We start from the raw sequence: 24,198 nt of genomic DNA, 5'->3' as shown, positions 1-24,198 counted from the left end.
TCAAGTGCAAACACTGAGAATCTTCATATATTTTACCGGCTTTCTTCCCCACCTGTAGATTTGCTGGCTGTAACCTCACTGCTTTGTCCTTTGAAACTTTAAGTACAGCTCTACAAACAGAAAATTCCTCTGTAAAAGAGCTGGACCTGAGTAATAATGACCTGCAGGATGCAGGAGTGGAGAAACTCTCTGCTGGACTCAAGAGTTCACACTGTAAACTGGAAATAATCAGGTAAGGACTCCAAAAATTCATAATATTTTGCAATTCTGTACCAGCACTATGGAAATATGCAACCAATATATAAGTGTTTTTATTCAGTGTATTATATGTTGCTTTTTCTTTTCTTTTCCAGACTCACTGTTTGTAAACTCAGCACACAGTCTTGTTACACTCTGCAGTCAGTTTTACAGACAGAAACCTCCTGCCTGAAAGAACTGGACCTCAGTAATAATGACCTGTATGATTCAGGAGTGGAGGAGCTCTCTGCTGGTCTGAAGAGTTCACACTGTAAACTGGAGAAACTCAGGTCAGAATTCCAAAATGTCATGACATTTTGCAATTCTACACCAGCACTATGGAAATAAGCACCCAATATTAAAGTGTTTTTATTCAATGTACTATACGTTGCGTTTATTCTTCTTTTCCAGACTTGCTGTGTGTAAACTCAGTGCAGAGTCCTGTAATACTCTGCAGTCCGTTTTACAAACAGAAACCTCCTGTCTGAAAGAACTGGACCTCAGTAATAATGACCTGCAGGATGCAGGAGTGGAGAAGCTGTCTGCTGGACTGAAGAGTTCACACTGTAAACTGGAAATAATCAGGTTAGAATTCCAAAATTTCATAACATTTTACAATTCTATATCAGCACTATGGAAATATGCAACCAATATATAAGATTTTATTCAATGTACTATATGTTGCTTTTACTCTTCTTTTTCAGACTTGCTGTCTGTGAACTCAGCATTCACTCCTGTAATACTCTGCAGTCAGTTTTACAAACGGAAACCTCCTGCCTGAAAGAACTAGACCTCAGTAATAATGACCTGCAGGATTCAGGAGTGGAGAAGCTCTCTGCTGGACTGAAGAGTTCACACTGTAAACTGGAAATAATCAGGTTAGAATTCCAAAATTTCATAACATTTTACAATTCTATACTAGCACTATGGAAATATGCAACCAATATATAAGATTTTATTCAATGTACTATATGTTGCTTTTACTTTTCTTTTCCAGACTTGCTGCGTGTAAACTCAGTGCAGAGTCCTGTAATACTCTGCAGTCCGTTTTACAAACAGAAACCTCCTGCCTGAAAGAAATTGACCTCAGTAATAATGACCTGCAGGATTCAGGAGTGGAGAAACTCTCTGCTGCACTGAGGAGTTTACACTGTAAACTGGAGATACTCAGGTCAGAATTTCAAAATTTCAAGACATGCAATTCTATATCAGTACTATGGAAATATGCAACCAATACGTGAGAATTTTTCTTTAATTTATTATGTATTGCTTTCATTCTTATTTTGCAGACTTGCTGAGTGTAAACTCAGCACACAGTCCTGTAATTCTCTGCACTTAGTTTTACAAACACAACCCTACTGCCTGAAAGAACTAGACCTCAGTAATAATGACCTGTATGATTCAGGAGTGGAGAAGCTTTCTGCCGGATTGAAGAGTACAAACTGCAAACTGCAGATACTCAGGTCAGTATTCCTATATTTCATGAAAATTGCTAACATAACCTATAATGATGAGAAAAGAGAATATGGAGCAAAGTATCTACTCCTAAATACAGAATCTGTCCAGATCCTTCTAGGTTTCCATGTACTCTCTTTTGGACCCACCTCTTCAACTCGACAAATAGGCTTTAATAGGTTTTAGGTCAGAGGACTGGGTGACCATGACAAAAGCTTGATTATGTGATCATTGAACCATATATGTGTGGATATAGATGTATGTTTTGGACCATTGTCCAGCTGGAGGATCCAGCCATGACAAAGTTTTAGTATTTTGGAGGAAGCTGACAGATTTTCATTTAAAATCTCCTGGTACTCTTTGGAGTCCAAAATATAACATAGTATCTATCCTAACAAATGTCCCAAAACAACACAACTCTCCTCCATACTTAACAATGGGGATGGGGCTGTCTACAGTATAACCATTATTTTGTTTATGCCCACTTTCAATGTTTGTTGACAAAAAATTACTTTTTTCTCATCTACCCATATAACCCAGTTCCAATAGTGTCCAGTGAACTCCAGGTGCTATCTTTCGTGGAAAAAATAAAAGAAAACATTTTCTGCTGCCACCCCTTCCACATATGCATTCCACATACTTTGTTAGAAGGGAGCTGGGGCCGTATTACAAAAAAAATCAAGTTGAGATCTGAGCTGCTTTGTTGTCATGGCAACATTAGTTAAGGCTTCTGTCCTAACTGAAGTTACACATTACAGAACCACAGTTCTGAAGTCCATAATTTTATCTTAATCCCAGATAAGAAAATTGTATTACAGAAACATCTTAAGTTGCCAAAATATCCTAAATATTGTCTTGACTTTAAGACAACCCCACAGGTGTCCTAACTTCTGCTTAAAGTTTCCATTTTTAGTGTTAAAACATTCAGTTGGAGATAGAACCCATTGTTTATGGGTATCTGTTATAGAACAACCTTAGCATTTACTAGAATAATGTCTTTATATTTATTCGACAACGATGTTAAATGATTGAAAGACTTTTGGCAGACCCAAATGATGCGTTGCGTTTTAACGTCAAAATGCTCATTAGCAACTACCGTGTCCCACGGGCCATGATACTGCAGTTAGCTCAGCAGTTGCTGCCAGATTTGGAGCAGCCAACGAAACTTCACGGGTAGGGCTGGGCGATAAAACGATAATGATAATTATCGCGATATAACTTTTCCTCGATAGAGCGATAAGCCATGTCCGATAAATGTTCGATATAATACACCATTCTCACACTTCCAGGTTTTAGCGAAAGCCGTGGTGGCGTTTTCTACTGCAAGGAAAGCTACACTACTCTGCTGTCGCCAGGAGAGGGCGCACTTCCGAGTTTTTCGACATGATTAGAGAGGGAGGGGGCCACGAGTAAGAGGAGGCTTTAGCAACGGCTGAAACACGGAGTTATTCATTCCCTGTTTGAGCGGAGCGACCGGTGATCTGCTCTCCTGTGACCGAGTGTGAGTGTAACTGTACTGTCCTACAGCGAACTCACCTCTTTCCTAACATCCTAACCAGCTTTGGCAGCGTTAAATCACAATCACAATCCTCACAACTACAGCACTGTTACAGTGCTCGGACAGTCATATTTAAGTATTAGTGCATTCCCAACAACGAAAGTGAAAGAACGAAGTGGGTTCATGTAAATTACAGCCCTGATTTAAATGAAAGTAAACTGAGGAAGCTGTGAGGCTTTGAGGGACTCCGTTTGTCTGGTGTGAGATATACTGCGGTAAACTACGATAGTATAGAGAAATCCAGTCGTCGCTAGCTGGTATCTGAATACTGTGATGTCATTTGTAACGTTGTAGCCGAGTGCTCATCACCAGCTAAAAATAATCTGTTTTCTTTCTTAAATTATGACTATTATAAAAACTGCGGCTGTGCTTTTCCAGGTGATAAAAACAGCTCGCTAGACACTTTCTCCCACTCTCCCATGACAGATTTGTGAAATGTTCCACTGGTTGGTGAGTGTTTGTCGTGTTCTGACCATAAAGGATAGTTTAAAACCACAATTAACCACCCAGGAGCAAAATTCAGCCTTCAAATGTGAAAGAAATAATGATTGACATTTATCGCGATATGTATCGATATCGAACAATATGAATTTTGTTTATCGTGATAACATTTTTGGCCATATCGCCCAGCTCTATTCATGGGTCTTCAGGGTCGTGGCACTGCTAACTAACATGCTACATTGTTTAACTAACAGCTACTACATTTTTGTCAACTGCGATTTTCAAAGCAAAGTTGCTGATAAAGCGAGGATTTCTCAGCCAGTTATGTCATGTAATCTCAGAGATGTAGCAACTGCAATCAGTAATTTGACTCATGAATATTCAGTTTCCCAGGAGGAAGAGCTCACAGACATCAAAAGAGCATTCTTTCAGTCATCTTGGATGCCAGGGGTGATAGGACAGGTCGGTTCTTTGTTTCCAATTAAAGCACGTCTATAACACTAACAGAAGTAATCCTTGGTCGAATGAAAACGAAAAAAAGGAAAAAGCTGATTTTTTTTTACCTTCATAGTGTAATTTTCTGATAATGCTTCTTGTGTCCAAAGGGCTTAGCATAAGAGCCCACCATCCATTTTCCTTGTTTTGCTCGCTTGTAAGGGAGCTTTTTTTCACTCATGAGATTGATTTTTTATTTTTTTTTAATAAAAAAAAAATGCTATTTATGTACAGTTAGTGTCAGGAAAAAAGCAGCACATATATTAATTTAACATGAATTTAACAGTAGTATAACATCACTTCTCAACTAAATTGATCAGTATTTAATTTGTCCCCTCTTTAATTATGTCCACCATGCTGTCTCCTCTTTATCCTTCAAACCTTAAAATCAAAGAGTTAAAACAGTTTGTTGTTCTTACAAAAAGGAGACATTGACATGTTCCCCTTATAAAAGGAAACTGGCATTTATATCAGCGACTACCCAATTGCCTTGGCTGCCTTGCAAATTTATAATATGCATCTAAAATAAGCAAAGGAAAGGACAGTTTGTGCATTGCCAAACCAATAAAAGTGAAATAATTACTGTAAGTTTGGGAATGTATGAGGGCATCATGAATGCTAATCAAGGTTTTTACAGTTTTGAATGTTCAATTGTCCAGATATTCAGACCTAAACACAGCCTTATTAACAATAAAAAAAAATCCAATAGTCCTATACAATTTGTCCTGCATTGTTCATCCCACAGTGCAGTCCAAACCAGACAAAAATGATTAAATATTTCTCTAAGTAATATAGTTTGTTAACCATCAGCTATGGTTGGCAAGCAACAACAACAATGATCAAAGATTATTCCATAAACAGCACTAGTAGAAATTTTATTTCAAGGTAATGTCAGATTTTAGAGCTTAATTTCTAAGCATATCACATTCAGCATGCAGAAAAAGGCCAGGCACACATAGCAATGGTTGAGCAATGGGAATAAAATAAAGGAAAAGACTCAAACATAAAGCTAGATAAAAGGAAAAATTACAGTAATTAATTGACCATTTGCAAAAAAAATTGCCTACCTTAGTTACTGGTGCTATGTCTGTCAGAACAGCTCAGGCCATGGAGAAACCTGGTACCATCTCTGCTACCAGACTAAGAAGTTCAGTAGTAATGTAGTTTCACAGTGATATAGTAGTACACTGTAGAATATTAGCATATCTGAAAACATTGCACCACTCACAAAAATCAGTTATGCTTGTTTAATTTTCAACAAAGAGATAAGAATATCTATTAAAAAAAATATGGGCCAATAAAAAAAGATGGTAACATTAATCAAACCAGAGAAGACTTTTAGTCACTGCATGTTAGAGTGGCAGATTTTGGTGCTGGATGAGTGACAGAGACTGACCCTTCAGAAGAACTTGTAGAATTAACATAAATTTTCCTCTCTCTGCAGATTGTCTGGTTGTATTATCACAGAGAAGGGCTGTTTTTCCCTGGCTACAGCTCTGAGTTCAAACCCGTCACACCTGAAAGAAGTGGATTTGACCTACAACCACCCAGAAAAGTCCGGAGTGAAGTTGCTCTCTGCTAGACGGGAGGATCCACAATGCACACTGAGCACCCTCAGGTATGAACATCTGTGTTCAGAGATGCTTTTGTGTGTGTGTGCCTATGTGTGTTTGTTTGTGTTTGTGTGTGTGGTAGAATCAGAACAAACTACTGAAGACAGTAATTATCTGCTCCTTCTATACTTCTAACAGTTCTCCAGCATACTGATTCTAGTTTATGTATGCTATAATATCTATGGCTGCTCTCATTCACCTACACTGTTTTCACTCACCTAGAATGCAGCTGACTCACCTAGACTGTTCTAACTCTCCTAGACTGCACTCATTATATTCACATAGAACACAGAGCAGCTTTTCCATGTTGAGAAGCTTCTTAACTACAGGGAGTGCGTTATAACTTTAGTAAAGAATTCTGTTTGAATCTGATTGAAATTTGTGTGTTCTGTCAGTAAGTGCAGCACTGTCTCAGTCTTATTAGCTGTCAATGCTGACACAGTCTTTGCTATTTAGGCAGCCAAGACATCTTATGTCTGCCACTCTCTATGACCATGGAGTCTGGCCGTGGAGTCCGCACTTCATCAGAGTTTCTCTCAATTTTAGATCAGAGGGTGATTTTAAATTGATGTTCTTCTATGTGATATAATTTTGTTTAGGGTCTTTTGTAATTTGTTTCATTCTAATCAGGGCTGCTGGTGTGTTCTGGTCCTGAATTTGTATCTGGGTTAGTGAACGTTAGTGTAGAACTTTAGCCTTAGGACTTGAGAAGTGAGGGTTTTCTTTGCTCAACTCTTGGTACTTGAGAGCTTTATTATTATATGAATGGGGTCTGCTGCTTTGTAAATGCATCAAATATTTGATTTCTCTTTTTGTATTTTATAATTAATGGAAATCTGCCTTATTGCACCAAGCATTTCATTTGATGCCAAAGCATTAGAGTGGGTGATATCACAAAAATGTTATATCACAATACTTGATAAAACACGTTCTCAAATTACACAGTATGTCTCCTATTTCATTATTTTCAGATATAAGTTGGAACAAAGAAAAAAAAAACAAGGAGATCTGTAGTGCAGTATTTTGAAAAATACTATCAAAAAACATAACAAATTGCCTTTGGCAAGTATCACAACTTGTAAACTCTTTTTGTAGCCAGCTAAGAGTCTTTCAGTTCTTGTTTTTTCCTTCCTTGCAAAGGCTTCTAGTTCTGTGAGATTCCTGGGCCATCTTACATGCACTGCTCTTTTGAGGTCTATCCACAGATGTTCCATTATGATCAGGTTAGAGAACTGTAAGGCCCATGGCCAAACTTTCAGCTTGTGCCTCTTGAGATTATCCATTGTGGATTTTGATTAGGATCATTATCCTGTTCTTCATCTTCAGCTTTTTACCAAGCATGTGATTCTTGCTTCCAGAATTTGCCAGTATTTATTTTCCATTTTTTCCATCCTTTTGCTTTGCTCATTGCAGCCAAAAAGTTCTATTTTAACTTCATCAGTCCACATGACTTGTTTCCAAATTTCATAACCCTGGGTTAGGGCTGGGCGATAAAACGATAACGATAATTATCGCGATATAACTTTTCCTCAAAAGAACGATAAGCCATGTCCGATAAATGTTCAATAGAATACACCATTCTCACATTTCCACGTTCAGCGAAAGCCATGGTGGAGTTTACTACTGCAAGGAAAGCGACACTACTCTGCTGTCGCCAGGAGAGGGCGCACTTCCGAGTTTTTCGACATGATTAGACAGGGAGGGGGCCGTGAGTAAGATGAGTCTTTAGCAACGGCTGAAACGCGGAGTTATACATTCCCTGTTTGAGTGGAGCGACCGGTGATCTGCTCTCCTGTGACCGAGTCTGAGTGACGAGGTCAGTGGCGTAACTGTACTGTCCTGCGGGGAACTCACCTCTTTACTAACATCCTATCCAGCTTTACCAGCGTTAAATCACGTCTGATACTCACAACTAAGCTGTTACAGCGCTCGGACAGTCATATTTAAGTATTGGTGCATTCACAAGCAACGAAATAGAAAGAAAGAAGTGGGTTAATATGAGTTACAGCCCTGATTTAAACGAAAGTAAACTGAGGGAGCTGTGAGGCATTGAAGAGCGGGAGAGCGAGAGATCTTTCCATGCTAGCTGTTTTTAGCAGCTGGCTAACTTGAAGCAGCGCTCTGTCACTCCAAAACAAGGAGAATTGATGATACTGTAGATCAAACACGACACAAAAGCACTATTTTCAGTTTAAACGTACCTAAAAGGAGGACTCAGTTTGTCTGGTGTGAGATATACTGCGGTAAACTACTACGATAGTATAGAGAAATCCAGTCGTCGCTAGCTGGTATCTGAATACTGTGATGTCATTTGTAACGGGGTAGCCGAGTGCTCATCACCAGCTAAAAATAATCTGTTTTCTTCTAAATATTTCTGAAGAGGCCTAATGATTACCAGGTCAGCATACTTTAATTGCTAAATTTTGTTCTTAAAATAAATTAAGTGTAGGTAATATGTTGTTAGTGCCAAACATTAGCATTAAAGAATGTAATGCTTAATTAGAGATAAATGCAAGATTTTAGCTAAGTTGCTAACAGGTTAACGGGGAACATCAGTTGGTAGAATACTGATAATGACAAATGACTTACTAGAACAAAAGCCTTATTGTTGATATATGCATAGTGAGCAGTCAATTAAATAATTTAATAAAATATTTGTTGAAATAATTTAATAAGGTGTACTTTTATCAGCTTCTATGGTGATAGTCAGGGTTAACCAGTCAGAAAGTCATTTATTATTTAAAGCTTCAATCATTTACATCATTGGTCATTGTTACCTATCTAAAGCAAGTTATTTTGTTGATATTTTGAAATAACATTAACAACACAATTTCTCATTGTATAACATGATGATGTTTGTTGTATGCTTCATTTTTATGTTCTGCTTGAATATTGGTAGTTGTAGTGGTGCTGTAATTGTAATATTTTAATCAATGTGCCCTTTTTTTATTTTGAGCACCTGCCCCTCTGAGAGTCTCTGCACAGCTTTGATAGAGTTTCTATGTTTCTGGTTTGAAAGTTATCTAAGGACTCTTGATGTTGAACATATACTGCTAAACAATTTCTCTTTATTAGCATTATTTCAATTGATTCATATTTTAAAGTGTCCTTTTAAGATCCAAAAATATAAACCACATTTCCGGAAGAGTTTGGGACATTTTGTAAAATGCAATGAAAATAACAGTCTGTGATTTGTCATTCCTCTTGAATCTTTATTTAACTGATAAAACTGTACAAAACAGTCTCACCAACTGGATACCAACTTTTTTCTTTTCAGTATATGTTTATAATCTTTCAGTACCTCATAGTATTTTGTGTGCAGATCCTGATTTTGTGGTTCACTGTGTTTCTGCTTGGATTCATTTTAACCTTCTTTTCTGCTTTTGCAGTCCTGATCAAACGATTTGTTTGACTGAGTGCTCTTTGGTTTGTTTTTCTGAACAGACAGATTACATATTTGGGTTGCGTGATCAAAAATACTGTCTAGGTTTTCCACAGCCACATCAGCTCCTTTATTTTGGGGATAGATGTTTGACAGAAAGGAGTTATGGATTGATTAAAGGATTGTCTGGATTTTTTGACTGTTTATGACGTGGAGATATGTTTCAGTGCTGTCCTGAGCCCCATTGAGAGGTTGAGAAGTTTCTACATTTGGCTGGATTGTTGGCTGGAAAGTCAGGTCCAGATCGGTTATGGCGTAGTCCACCGTACTGCTGCCTAGAGCTGAGCTGTGGGTGAGCTGACCGATGGAGCCCCCTCAAAGCCGTCCATTTACAATATACAGACCCAGGCTTCGACAGAATCTTCGACATTGACTTGTAGGTTCTTCCCATGTGTGTTTATTGATTGTTAGTTTTCTCTGGGGGAGTCAAAAGGGAATTTAATGTTATTTCCTGTTATAAAGTGATCACCTGGAATTCTGATAAAGGCTGGTTGGTCTCCTGTTCTCGCGTTTAGGTCCCCGCAGATCATTACATGGCCTTGTGTTTGGAAATGGCTTATTTCATTTTCTGATTGGCTCATTCTGAGAGCTCATTTGCATGTAGCTGCCTCGGAATGTTAGAGACTTTTCAAATGTCAACTGACACTTTAGCTTTAACCCTTAGCTTAGCTTTAGCTTTTATTGTTAAAATCACTTAAGATATTAGTGAAATGTCTCTCTCTCTCTACCCCATACACACTGTCTCTCTCTACCCCATACACACTGTCTCTCTCTCTCTCTTCCACATATACACACTGTCTCTCTCTCTCTCCCACATATACACACTGTCTCTCTCTCCCACAAATACACACACCGTCTCTCTCTCCCACAAATACACACACTGTCTCTGTCTCCCACAAATACACACACTGTCTCTGTCTCCCACAAATACACACACTGTCTCTCTCTCCCACAAATACACACACCGTCTCTCTCTCTCCCACAAATACACACACTGTCTCTCTCTCCCACAAATACACACACCGTCTCTCTCCCACAAATACACACACTGTCTCTCTCTCCCACAAATACACACACTGTCTCTCTCTCTCCCACAAATACACACATTGTCTCTCTCTCTCTACCCTATACACACTGTCTCTCTACCCCTTACACACTGTCTCTCTCTACCCCATACACAGTCTCTCTCTCTCTTCCACATATACACACTGTCTCTCTCTCTCTCCCACATATACACACACCGTCTCTCTCTCCCACAAATACACACACGTTGTCTCTCTCTCTCCCACAAATACACACACTGTCTCTCTCTCTCTCCCACAAATACACACATTGTCTCTCTCTGTACCCCATACACGCTGTCTCTCTCTCTCTCTCCCACATATACACACTGGCTCTCTCTCTCCCACATATACACACTGTCTCTCTCTCCCACAAATACACACACCGTCTCTCTCTCCCACAAATACACACTGTCTCTGTCTCCCACAAATACACACACTGTCTCTCTCTCCCACAAATACACACACCGTCTCTCTCTCCCACAAATACACACACTGTCTCTCTCTCCAACAAATACACACACTGTCTCTCTCTCCAACAAATACACACACTGTCTCTCTCTCCCACAAATACACACACTGTTTCTCTCTCCCACAAATACACACCGTCTCTCTCTCCCACAAATACACACACTGTCTCTCTCTCCCACAAATACACACACTGTCTCTCTCTCTCTCCCACAAATACACACACCGTCTCTCTCTCCCACAAATACACACACTGTCTCTGTCTCCCACAAATACACACACTGTCTCTCTCTCCCACAAATACACACACCGTCTCTCTCTCCAACAAATACACACACTGTCTCTCTCTCCAACAAATACACACACTGTCTCTCTCTCCCACAAATACACACCGTCTCTCTCTCCCACAAATACACACACTGTCTCTCTCTCCCACAAATACACACACTGTCTCTCTCTCTCTCCCACAAATACACACACCGTCTCTCTCTCCCACAAATACACACACTGTCTCTGTCTCCCATAAATACACACACTGTCTCTCTCTCCCACAAATACACACACCGTCTCTCTCCCACAAATACACACACTGTCTCTCTCTCCCACAAATACACACACTGTCTCTCTCTCTCCCACAAATACACACATTGTCTCTCTCTCTCTACCCTATACACACTGTCTCTCTACCCCTTACACACTGTCTCTCTCTACCCCATACACAGTCTCTCTCTCTCTTCCACATATACACACTGTCTCTCTCTCTCTCCCACATATACACACACCGTCTCTCTCTCCCACAAATACACACACGTTGTCTCTCTCTCTCCCACAAATACACACACTGTCTCTCTCTCTCTCCCACAAATACACACATTGTCTCTCTCTGTACCCCATACACGCTGTCTCTCTCTCTCTCTCTGCCACATATACACACTGGCTCTCTCTCTCCCACATATACACACTGTCTCTCTCTCCCACAAATACACACACCGTCTCTCTCTCCCACAAATACACACTGTCTCTCTCTCTCCCACAAATACACACACTGTCTCTCTCTCCCACAAATACACACATTGTCTCTCTCTCCCCCATACACACACTGTCTCTCTCTCTCTCCCATACACACACTGTCTCTCTCTCTCCCACATATACATACAGTCTCTCTCTCTCCCACATATACACACTGTCTCTCTCTCTCTCTCTCTCTCTCTCCCACAAATACACACGTTGTCTCTCTCTCTCTCCCACATATACACGTTGTCTCTATCTCTCTCCCCGTACACACAGTCTCTCTCTCTCTCACATACACACAGTCTCTCTCTCTCCCACAAATGCACACATTGTCTCTATCTACCCCATATACAGTCTCTCCCTACCCCATACACATTCTCTCTCTCTCCCACATATACACACTGTCTCTCTCTCTCTCTCCCACATATACACACTGTCTCTCTCTCTCTCTCTCTCTCCCACATATACACACATTGTCTCTCTCTCTACCCCATACACAGTCTCTCTCTCTCCCTCCCACAAATACACACACTGTCTCTCTCTCTCTCACATATACACATTGTCTCTCTCTCTCTCTCACATACACACACTCTCTCACTCTCAAAATAGCTTTATTAGCATGACTGTGAGGTACAGTGTTTCTAAAGCATCAGAACAGTTGAAGTGAACAACAAAAACAGTAATGAAAACAGAATAAGATAAAAAGAACCAACATAAATAATAACCATATTAATTATGATCACAATATTAGAGTATTACTATTATCACTGTTTATAATTATAACCATACAAATTAGTAAACTAATGACATTTGCAACGTTGGGGGTCAGTGGAGTGGGGGTATGGAGGGTGTTGGTAAGTAGAGTGGGGGTATGGAGGGTGGGGGTAAGTGGAGTTGTGGTGTGGAGGGTGTGGATAAGTGGAGTGGGGGTGTGGAGGGTGTAGATAAGTGGAGTGGGGGTGTGAAGGGTGTGGGTAAGTAGAGTGGGGGTACGTTGTCTCTCTCTCTCCCACATATACACACGTTGTGTCCATCTCTCCCACATATACACACAGTCTCTCTCTCCCACATATACACAGTCTCTCTCTCTCTTTTCCCTCTCTCTCACACACATTTACCCACAGTCTCCCACACTTTCACATATAGTTTCTTAGACTCTCTCTCTCTTTGTCTTTTTCTCTAATCCTCTCTCTCACCTGTATGTTCTGCACTATCTGCTTTCTCTTGCTGACACCCCTCTCTCGCTCTTCATTACCTACAGCTCTTTCTTGCTGACCCCCTCTCTCTTTCTCAGTTCAGTTCAAAGTTTCTTTATTGGCATGACAGATACTAACACCTGTATTGCCAAAGCTTTTCTAAAGAGTTTAAGAGCAGCGTAGACCATTTATATATCCTTATTGCAAATTTTTATTCCACGCCTATTTCCTATGTTTTAACCCTACATCACTTTCAGTAAGCCTGTAAAATAATCCTTGGTGCCAAATGGAATCAAAAGCCTTTGTAAAATCTATAAAGCATGCAAATATTTTTATTTTGGACAGCATATATTAGGGTGTGTAGGGTATAAATATGATCAGTGGTGTGGTAATTTGGTAAGAATACAACTTGACTAGACACACTTGCTCAGTAAGGAAGTTTAAAAACCTACAATTTAAGATGCTACACTTTAAGTTCCCCAGGTTACTGTTCACACAGATGCCTCGGTAATTATTAGGGTGAAATTTATCTGTGTTTAAAGATGGGTGTTTGTTGTATACAGATTTCAGGGAAGTAAATACTTTTACAAAAGCCAACTGAAATTTAGAACTTGAACTTCATTTCATTCAGTACCATCAGGCCCACGTGCTTTTGTAAGCCGGGTGCTGTGTCTCAGCTTAGTAAGGGTAACGTGTAATACTTTACCTGGGAAAATTGAATAAGTGACAACATCTGTGTCCCCCACACCTGATGCTTTTATTCTCAGTACTCACCTGTGTAAGTGTGTTAGCACCTATCTTGCTGCAGAAATGATCAGTGTGTATGTGTGCTGAAGATGTGGCAAGGTGGGCTTCAGGAAATATCTAGATCACAGTGGCAACCTGAAACTTGCATGTGTTAGTCAGAGCTGACATTGGACCCGCCCTCCCGAGATCTAGCAAGACAGGCGAGACTCCCCAACTCCAGGATAATTACAACCACATTTCCAAGTTGGGACTCTGTGCAGAATGTAAATGAAAATAAAATGCAATGATATGCAAATCATGTAAACCATATTTTTTAAAGGAAAATACTACAAAGACAACATATCAAATGTTGAAACTGAAATTTGATTGTTTTTGAAAAATATATGCCCATTTCGAATTTGATGCCAGCAATATGTTCCAAAAAAGTTGAGACAGGGGCATGTTTACCACTGTGTTTCATCGACTCTTCTTTTAACAACACTCTGTGAGCATTTGGGAACTGAGAAGACACTGCTGTAGTTTTGAAAGTGAAATGTTTCCGATTCTTGTTTGATACAGGATTTCAGTTACTCAACAGTTCGGGGTCTTTTTTTATCGTATTTTTCATTTCATATTGCACCAGATGTTATCAGTGGGTGACTGGTATGGGCTGCAGGCAGGTCATTTTAGCAGCCAGACATTTTTAATACAAAGCAATGCTGCTGTAATACATGCAGAATGTGGTTTGACATTGTCTTGCTGAAATAATCAAGGCCTTCCCAGAAAAAGACGTCATCTGGATGGCAACATATGTTACCAAAACATTGTATATATTGTCCCGCATTAATGGTGTCTTCACAGATGTGCACGCCACTCATGTCATGGGCACTAATGCACCCCTATACCATCATGTATACTGGCTTTTGAACTGTGCACTGATAACAAGCTGAGTGGTCTTTAGCCCGGAGGACCCAGCGTCCATGATTTCCAAAAAGAATTTCAAGTGTTGATTCATCAGACCACAGGACACTTTTCCACTTCCCCTCAGTCCATTTTAAATGAGCTTGGGCCCAGAGAAGGTGGCAGCATTTCTGGATCCTGTTTATTTATAAGTTTATTTAAGTTTCTTCTTTGCATTTTTGAGTTTTAACTTGCATTTGTGGATGCAGCGACGAACTGTTTTCACAGACAGTATTTTTTGGAAGTGTTTCTGAGCCCATGCTGTGACTTCCACTACAGAATCATCTCTGTTTTTAATGCAGTGCCGCCAGAGGGCCCATATATTTTTCAAAAAGCAATACAATTTCTCAGTTTTAACATTTGATATGTTGTCTGTGTACTATTTTCAATGAAATATAGGGCTTAAATGATTTGCACATCATTGCATTTTGTTTTTATTTATACAGCAAATGGGTACATAACGGTTTAAGGGTAAATAAAAACAAATGAGTATTTATTAATGGATGAATTACAAGTGTTTTCCTTCTAGCTTTAGTTCAGTTTTCACTTTGAATAAGAAAATGTGCAATCAATACTAAAATATAAAATAATAAGCAACAATGACCATGTAGAACTTGTGGATATAGGCTCTAATACAGTAATCTTTTTTTCAGGAAAACAGGAAATTCAAATGGCAAATAAACCTGTCAGAATTCACCATGAAGAGCTCTCAATACAAAAAAAGTTTTCATCCTTTTAACTTGTACAGCAATTTGAATCAAGACTAAAGAATCAACAGTTACACTTCATAACAGTTATACGTTACAAACAAGCAAGAATATTAACCTTTCAGCTCATTAGAACAATATAATTTACTCAGTCTCTGATAAGATGCAGTAAATGGAGTTACCAGTCTGAAGCAGTGGGACTGATGCTAGAAGGTGTCTTTGAATGGCCGGGTGAACTCCTCTTAAACAGAGCTGAAGAGAGTAAGGCTGCACCACAATGTCTGTGATACGTTTACAGAAAATGGCACCCGCTGCCCCTTCAGCCCCAAGTAGCCACTCGTAGAATGTTGTCGAAGCCTCCAATCCTCCCACAACCCCACAACAACACTCCAACCCTCTCCAGTTTCCATAGAAGAATGGACAGTCCATTAAAACTTATGCTGAAAAAATGAAAAAAAACGTTAAGTTGTTTCAAAAACAAAAAACTTTCAGTGAAACAGTAATGTTTTCCCACCCAGGCTAGTGTGTTCAGGTTAATGGCACATCACCCAGCACTGCTTTTTACAGTCTTGCTGCTCTTAAAACTGGATTTTCTGTGGTCTCTGTTTTTAAGCTGGTTCCAGTTCTCCATGGTCTCTGTTTTTAAGCTGGTTCCAGGTCTCCATGGTCTCTGTTTTTAAGCTGGTTCCAGGTCTCCATGGACTGTTTTTAAGCTGGTTCCAGTTCTCCATGGTCTCTGTTTTTAAGATGGGTCCAGTTCTCCGTGGTCTGTGTTTTTAAGCTGGGTCCAGTTCTCCATGGTCTGTGTTTTTAAGCTGGGTCCAGTTCTCTGTGGTTTCTGTTTTTAAGATGGGTCCAGTTCTCTATGGTCTCTGTTTTTGAGCTGGTTCTCCATGGTCTCTCTTTTTCAGCTGGGTCCAGTTCTTTGTGGTCTCTGTTTTAAGATATGTTAAGTTCTCAACGGTCTGTGTTTTTAAGCTGGGTCCAGATCTCTGTCTCTGTTTTTAAGCTGGTTCCAGGTCTCTGTGGTCTCTTTTTTTAAGCTGGTTCCAGGTCTCTGTGGTTCCTGTTTTTAAGCTGGTTCCAGGTCTCTGTGGTTCCTGTTTTTAAGCTGGTTCCAGGTCTCCGTGGTCTCTGTTTTTAACCTTTTTCTCCCAGAACTGGTTTGTTCTGATTGACTCCTCAGTAAGTGTACTGAGCCTTTTTGGTTCTGCATATGTGTTTATGCTGATTGTGTTTCACAGTAAAGAAGGTGAATGTTAGTCTTTAGATCTCTGAGCTTTTGATTTGACAGTTTCCTGAGTTTCTTTTATATATTTTGTCACTCTTGATCAAACCAATTTTCTTCTTTTTGATTGTAGGTTTTGATGTTTTCCTAATTTTCAGTTTAGCCATTTCTGGGCAGTTTTGTCAAAGATCATATTTAGATTCTTTACTGCCAGATTGACTCATTCATTACTGTGAGTGTGTGGGGTGTCCAGAAAGCTGTCTTTACGTCCATCTGTATGATCTGATGCTGCACAGCTCACTGGGCTGTGTGTTCAGTGCTGTTGGTCTCTATCCTTTTAATGAACACAGTAATTTGGCTGTGGTCAGACAGAGGGGTTAGAGCTTTAACAGTAAATGTACTGAGACAGAAAGGTTCTAAATCTGTTATCGTATAGTCTACTGTGTTTTTCCCGAGAGATGAGCAAAACGTGTATCTTCCTAAAGAGCCCCCTCGTGTCCTACCACTGACAATATACAGACCCAGACTCTGACAGAGCTGCGGAAATTCCTCTCTGTTTCTGTCTGTTCTGTCATGATTGTTTCTGTGGGGATAAAGATGATTGTTATTAATCAAAGATCTTTTCTTTCTTGTAAAACGACCTGTTTGTGTATGTAAAGTTCGGTTATGTCCCTGTTCTGGTGTTCAGATCACCACAGACCAGTACTTTTCCCTGGGCCTGGAAACAACAAGCCTCTCTCTCCAACTCAGAGAATTTGTGTTCAGAGTAGTGGGGGGGGGGCTCTGAGGGGGGTTTATATAGCGGAGAGGAACAAGTCCTTGTGAAGTGACTATGTTTCTATAATCAGTCCTCCTGTGCATCTGCCTTGGCATACTGTGCTCAGCTTTTGGAATGGTGCTGTAGTTTCTATGTATCTCTGGAACAGTGAGTAACAGTCAGCGCTGCACCACGTCTCCTGTATGATGTCAGTGTCTTCGATACAGTTTTGAAAATCATCATTTAAGATTTTCAAGCTAAACACAGAGCTCAAGGCTTGGATATTCCAGACTAACTGAAAGTCAGATGTGTCTGACTCTCTCTGTCTGTCTCTCTTACTCAGAAAAAGTCAGAGAGCGTGAGATAGAGAAATAAAGAAAGAGAATCAGAGAGATAGAGTCAGAGAGAGTCAGAGAGAGTCACAGAGAAAGAGAGACAGATTCAGAGAGAAATTGAGAGAGAGCGGTGCTGAGCGAAGCAACACAGTGCAGTTCTACAATGAAATAAGTCAAGTCAAAGTTTATTTATTTAGCGCTTTTTACAACAGGTGTTGTCACAAAGCAGCTTTACAGAAAAATCCGGATCTGAGCCCCCATGAGCATCACCAATGGCAACAGTGGCAAGAACAAACTCCCTAAGAGCAAGAGGAAGAATCCTTGAGAGGAACCACGACTCAAAAGGGGGACCCATCCTCCTCTGCATCCTTGCCCTAGCAAACAGCGTTAGTATGAAATATTGTAATACAAAACGGGGAAAAACAGGTGGAGCAATGGTTAATTTGATAGTTTATGCAGCAGCAGCAGCAGGAGGGTCAGTACATGCAGGTGAGGTTTGCACAGCTTTGTACAGCGAGAAGCTCCATGGTGGTCAAAACGGTGCAGATCAGCCAACAGAGATCTGGTGACTCTAGCAGCTCTGGTGGCTCCCATGTGGCGAATCAGGCAGACATTTAGAGTCTAGTTTTAAATGTAGAGAGTGTGTCTGAGACCCAAACAGAGGTCGGGAGATGATTCCACATATAAGATTATAAGAAATAATAATATTTTTGTCATTATAAATAGTAAAAAAAGAAAATCAATATGTGGTGGTCACTGTTGATATTGTGGTGGTCACTGTTGATATTGTGGTGGTCAGTGTTATTGTGGTTTTCAATGTTGAAATTGTGGTGGTCAGTGTTGATATTGTGGTGATCTGTGTTGATATTGTGGCGGTCAGTTTTGATATTGTGTTGGTCATTGTTTAAATTGTGGTGGTCAGTGTTTTATATTGTGGCGATCTGTGTTTATATTGTGGCGGTCAGTGTTTAAATGAGGAGAGATGAAACGGTTACCGGTTTCATAGTAAACCGCGGTAAAATTAATGACGGTTAGTAGTACCGTTTAAACTTTAAAGTATTGTTAAAACCGTGGTCGATTACTACGGTGTGAAAAACTCGCTGTACAGAGTCAAACAAAGGCAGAATCATTCTCTCAGATGCAGCCCTGTGTGTGTGTGTGTGTGTAGAGCGGGAGGGGGAGAGAGAGGGAGAGAAGGTAGAACATGGCGGAATGTAGTGACAGAGATTCGGAGATATTTCAGCCTTCTAAGAAGACCATATTTCGGGTCATATTTTGGGTTTTATAAGAATGCAGAAGGAAAGTTAATTGAAGATGACTACCCTGTCTGCAGATGACCACCCTGTCTGCAGAACATGCCGAAAGAAAATAGCTGCGAAAGGGGGCAACACATCCAACCTTACGAGTCATCTTCGCGACCACCACCCGCTACTTGCAAGAATGCAAGGTTAACTTTAACTGTCTGTGAAGTCTGTGGGGACTTCGAACTAGAAGAAATGTCATGGTCTGTGTGGTTTAACTTATGCTTATGGTTCGTTAATAATATAAAAAGAAGCTTTTAGCGTCAAACAATCGGTGAATCAACTGTCAATCGAAACTAAAGCTTTTTAAATATTTCTGTGGAGTCTCCAAAATGAGCTCTGAGTTAAGTCACACAAGCTCTGGAACGAGACGCTGCAGAAGTTCAATCTGCACAGCTCCCCTTTCTCATCTTGCTTGCAGTGTTTACTGTCTGAGAAGAGAATAACACTGTCTCAAATCATGTCCCCTACATAGGGCAACACTTCTTAGAAGTAGTAATTTTCCATTAAGACCCACCTCAGAGTTGGTCGAGATTTAATTCTCTATGCTGGGAAATCCCTATTGTAATTAATAATAACAATAATAATAACAATAAAATAATTACAACAGTAATAATAGTTATAACAGTAGTAGTAATAATAACAGTAATAATACTTTTGCTATTCTTTTGTTTACAGAGTATTACAAGTATTGTAAGTAATACAAAAGTAATACTACAAATGTATTGACTATTTCTTTTAATGTTTATGCAAACAAAAAGTGCATATTGCTGCCAAGTCTATTTGTGTTAATATAAAAGTTGGTGAAACGAGTTTCAGTTTGTGTATCAGTATTTATTTATTTTACTTTTCAACACGTTTGAACAATATCGCGATAATACCGATAATCGTGATCATTTTGATAACCGAGATAAATTCTAATATCGTTTCATCTCTGTGTAGTGGTCATTGTTTATATTGTGGTGGTCAGTGTTGATATCGTGTTGGTCATTGTTTATATTGTGGTGGTCAGTGTTTATATTGTGGCAATCTGTGTTTATATCATGTTAGTCAGTGTTTATATTGTGGTGCTCAGTGTTTATATTGTGGCAATCTGTGTATATCATGTTGGTCAGTGTTTATATTGTGGTGATCAGTGTTGATATTGTGGTGGTCAGTGTTGATATTGTGGCAATCTGTGTTTATATTGTGGTGGTCACTGTTTATATTGTGGTGGTCACTGTTTATATTGTGGTGATCTGTGTTGATATTGTGGTGATCAGTGTTATTGTGGTTTTCAATGTTGATATTGTGGTGGTCAGTGTTATTGTGTTGGTCAGTGTTGATATTGTGGTGGTCAGTGTTATTGTGGTTTTCAATGTTGTTATTGTGGTGGTCAGTGTTATTGTGGTGGTCAGTGTTGATATTGTGGCGGTCAGTGTTGATATTGTGGTGATCAGCATTGATATTGTGGTGGTCAATGTTGATATTATGGTGATCAGTGTTGATATTGTGGTGGAATACCACAAACAACTCACAGTTCTTAAAAATGGTAAAGCATGTAGAACTGACAATATCAACACTGAGATATTAAAACACAGTAGAGCTAAATTAAACTGCCCATCCTAAAATTATTTAATCCAGTGCTAGATGGGGAAATTTCCTATGATCTGGAATAGAGATCTCATCACATCAGATGTTCACTGTAATATTTTTACTGTAATACAGTTACAGTTCTGTGTATTTGGTTAGTTTAGGCTTTATACAGTCTTTAGTCTGTATCTAGACTTTCTCTCAGACTCATACTGAATACTCTCCTCTCCTGATGTGACCCTTTCAACACTGTCTCTGTTAACATGTTAAAACCTGTGTAAACATTTTTGTATAGTTTATTCAGTTTAAAGTTGTTAGGCTCACTTTTTTTTTACAAACATCACAGGATGTGAAAATCACTGAGAGCCATTTGTTATTTATTTTATGTTTAAAGATACTTTAAAATTTTTTGTTACTGTTTTTTACAAACTGCACTGTTCAGATATGTAAAGATCAGAACTGTAAAGCTCAGATCACTTTAATTTTATAACTTTCTAATATTCATTTAATGTAAATTGAGTTTCGTTCGCATATTTTCACACTACAAACATCAAATTCATGGTAAATATATATCAGCTCCAAGTATCAGTTATCAGGGTCCCTGATTACTAATAATTGGTATCGGTCTTGAAAACCCATAGAAGGTCCACAGAAGAACGACTCTGTAATCAGTGCAGCTCAGAACAGAAACAGACACCATTTTCTCTCCTCATGAAGCAAAAATAAAGATCTCAGAGAAGATTATTACAGTTCAGTTTAAACTGAGATCCATCATTAGAAGAGGAAATGATTCAAACTGAAGATCTGATACTGATGTGTTTAGGAGAGACACCAGGATGTGTTACACTATCAGATACATGTGTTTACAGCTGTTACACACAGAGAGAAGAATGAAAACAGAATCTTTGTTAATCACACATACATATATTATTTAACTCTGTGTGTGTGTGTACATATGTTACATGTTTATGTATGTATGTTTTTATAGATGTATAATTTTACACTGGACAAATGGAAAACAGAGACAAAGAGAGGGAGAGAGATAGACGGACAGAGACAGAGAGAGAGAGAGAGAGAGAGGGAGGAAGGTGAGAACATTTGAATTAATATATTATTTGTGTGTGTGTGTTTAGAGTGGAACATGGAGGTGAGAACAGAATCAAACCAGGACTGAAGAAATGTAAATAAACACACACACATATATATACACACTCTCACACACACTCACACATACATACACACACACACTTGTTTTTGTGAAAACTCAGGACACGTGACAAACCTACAATATTGGAACACACCTTTCTGAGAGATCTAGAGATGAAAACAGTTCTGTGTTACAGAAAGTTCATATATTAAGTTCATCAGTTGATATTTTATTATCTACCGTCTTTAAGAGGTCTGAACTTTCACAGTGCAGTCAGGACATTTTCCAGTTTAAATATCAGGAGATGAAAACACTAAGGACATTGTGAAAACTAACCACACACATCATTCTGACTGTTAAATCAAGGACAGGAACAGAAAAAACTCCAATACTTAAATAATAATCAGGTGTATAAATGATGCGTCATGACGCTGCGTAACAAGGAATTATGGAAAATGAGTCAGGAATTTATCAGGTATCTGAAAGTTTGAAGTTTACTCAAACTTAGTGACTTCCTCTGATGTTAATATATTCTTAAACAGTTTAATTTTAAATTAATTACCTTTCTTTGTAAAGGCACTCATGCTCGTCTGGCTCAAAGGATCAGCTCTGTCCCCTTTTTCCAAATTCTACTCACAGCCTAATGTGAACCACACACTAGAAGACTTTAAACAGACTTTGAAAGAGTTTTAAAAGACTGAAGTCTGACACCCTCTCACACCTAAAGACAATCACAGAGGTTTTAGTCACTGACTATGATTTTGCAAAGACTGGGGATCTTGCAGTGTCATGATTTGCAAGACTGCAACTAGAGTTTTGAGAGTATTACCCATCATGCACCTGGTGGAAATTTACAAGGAGAGAAACCATTTTTCCTTCTACACTCTATAGTAGTACAAATGGAAAGATACGTTGACTGGGCATGTAAAGATCTGAGGCTCAGCCCAGTTCACTGTAGAACTTTATATTTAGATCATCACCCAGAATTTTTTTTATTTACCTGTAAAATGTGCAGGTACTTTTTTTTATTTAACAAAGATTTATGCATCAACACAACATGCAGTGATTCAGCATTGTTGACTGGGTGTTATGAGCTAAACCATAAAAAACTAATAAACAAAATAAGAAACCACTGTAACAGGGTGAAAAAATGGAAAAAACATTGATGCTTCTTCAGTAATGCTGTCTATATATAGACACTGCATGCATGAGCTCGTCCGCTCGCTCTCAAGGACCACCTCACACTCTAACAAGACTCTAATGATTTTATACACTGAAAATTTGTCTGTGATAGTGGCTTAGTCATTTGGTGTGAGGCCAGCATCAATGATAAGTTGGCTGGAATATTTAATGAACGTCATTCTCTCTTGTAGCCAGTAGTTTACACCATAAAATAATTGTTACACAAGAAGCGATATAATAAACAGTGAACCGTGAAAAGGGACCACCATAGATTGGTCATTCATTATAGATGATTATTCATAGATTGATCACCATAACCGATCATTCTCAGCACAGCCGAGACACTGAAATGGTTGTGTGTGTTGCTGGAACACAATGTGTGTAAGGGCTGGGTGATACAATGTTACAGTGATAAATTATGTCACAGTATGTTTTTCATTCAATACTTCCAGAAAACTGAACAAGTGCATGTATTAGGAATATGTATTCTGTCTAATTTGATATGTGAAAATCTGTAACAGTTAATGAACAGACACTCTGTTAACCACAGAGAAGGAAAACACAATAATAGACTAAAAATTAAAAAAAGAACATTGGCTAAAATTAATGTAGGACTGTATGCTTACTTATTAGGTGACAGTTCTGGAGTTAGGATTCTCAAAAAATATGGAGCACAAAATCTTACAGCACACAAAATAACACTTGTATTTTTATTACTCATAAACAGCCAAAAAAAAAAAAACTGAAAGTTTTTGTGTTGCAAAGTATCAGAGGCTGCCTCTTCATATTAACTAATGAGTTAACATCACAGCTGACCAGTATACTGGATACTGATGAGGCCTCCTCATCTTCTGTAAAGTTGTTTTTTTCCCCTCAGTGGATGATGTGAAAAACAGTCAGCTTGTCAGAGAAATATCTTTTCATTGTTTCTGGAATGATCAGCTAGAGTAGTTAACCTAGTTAGCAACACACATTAATGCACTTGTTTCAGAGCAGCAAAGTTTAACACTCTATAAAGCTCACTATTCCAAGTAAACAGTCACGTTAAATCACAATCACAGTCATTGAATTGTTGTCCTGTATGTTTTCTTCATCTTCCTGTAATGAGACGTATGTAGTCAAAAAGTGATTTTCCGTGTTCAGAAACTGGTACCTCAGACGGTTAACCAAGCATTCATGCACATATCATTATTCACTCATTTAGACCAGTTGACTGTTTGCCAAATTGAAAACTAGCCACATTAATTTGCAGCCTAATAATGTTAATAATTAACTCCTAGCTCATTTAGAATACAATGCATCCACG

The 24,198-nt window shown here is 39.0% G+C and overlaps 1 protein-coding gene across 6 annotated transcripts in view; it reads left to right on the top strand.

Moving 5' to 3' along the window:
* LOC118803726 (ribonuclease inhibitor-like) overlaps nucleotides 1-24,198 on the top strand; it is a 62,961-nt gene that overhangs the window by 20,826 nt on the left and 17,937 nt on the right. For 3 of the 6 annotated variants that reach the window (XM_036564211.1, XM_036564210.1, XM_036564212.1), the window contains 8 exons: nucleotides 59-232; nucleotides 354-527; nucleotides 649-822; nucleotides 942-1,115; nucleotides 1,235-1,408; nucleotides 1,527-1,700; nucleotides 5,631-5,804; nucleotides 21,697-21,743. In XM_036564211.1, the coding sequence (XP_036420104.1) occupies nucleotides 59-232; nucleotides 354-527; nucleotides 649-822; nucleotides 942-1,115; nucleotides 1,235-1,408; nucleotides 1,527-1,700; nucleotides 5,631-5,804; nucleotides 21,697-21,743 (1,265 nt within the window). The remainder of the gene's footprint in view (nucleotides 1-58; nucleotides 233-353; nucleotides 528-648; nucleotides 823-941; nucleotides 1,116-1,234; nucleotides 1,409-1,526; nucleotides 1,701-5,630; nucleotides 5,805-21,696; nucleotides 21,744-24,198) is intronic. The other 3 variants (XM_036564213.1, XM_036564215.1, XM_036564214.1) reach the window with 3 other exon arrangements.

This window comes from Colossoma macropomum, unplaced genomic scaffold, assembly GCF_904425465.1.
Source record: "Colossoma macropomum unplaced genomic scaffold, Colossoma_macropomum, whole genome shotgun sequence".
NCBI lineage: Eukaryota > Metazoa > Chordata > Actinopteri > Characiformes > Serrasalmidae > Colossoma > Colossoma macropomum.
This window is presented reverse-complemented; position numbering and strand designations above follow the sequence as displayed.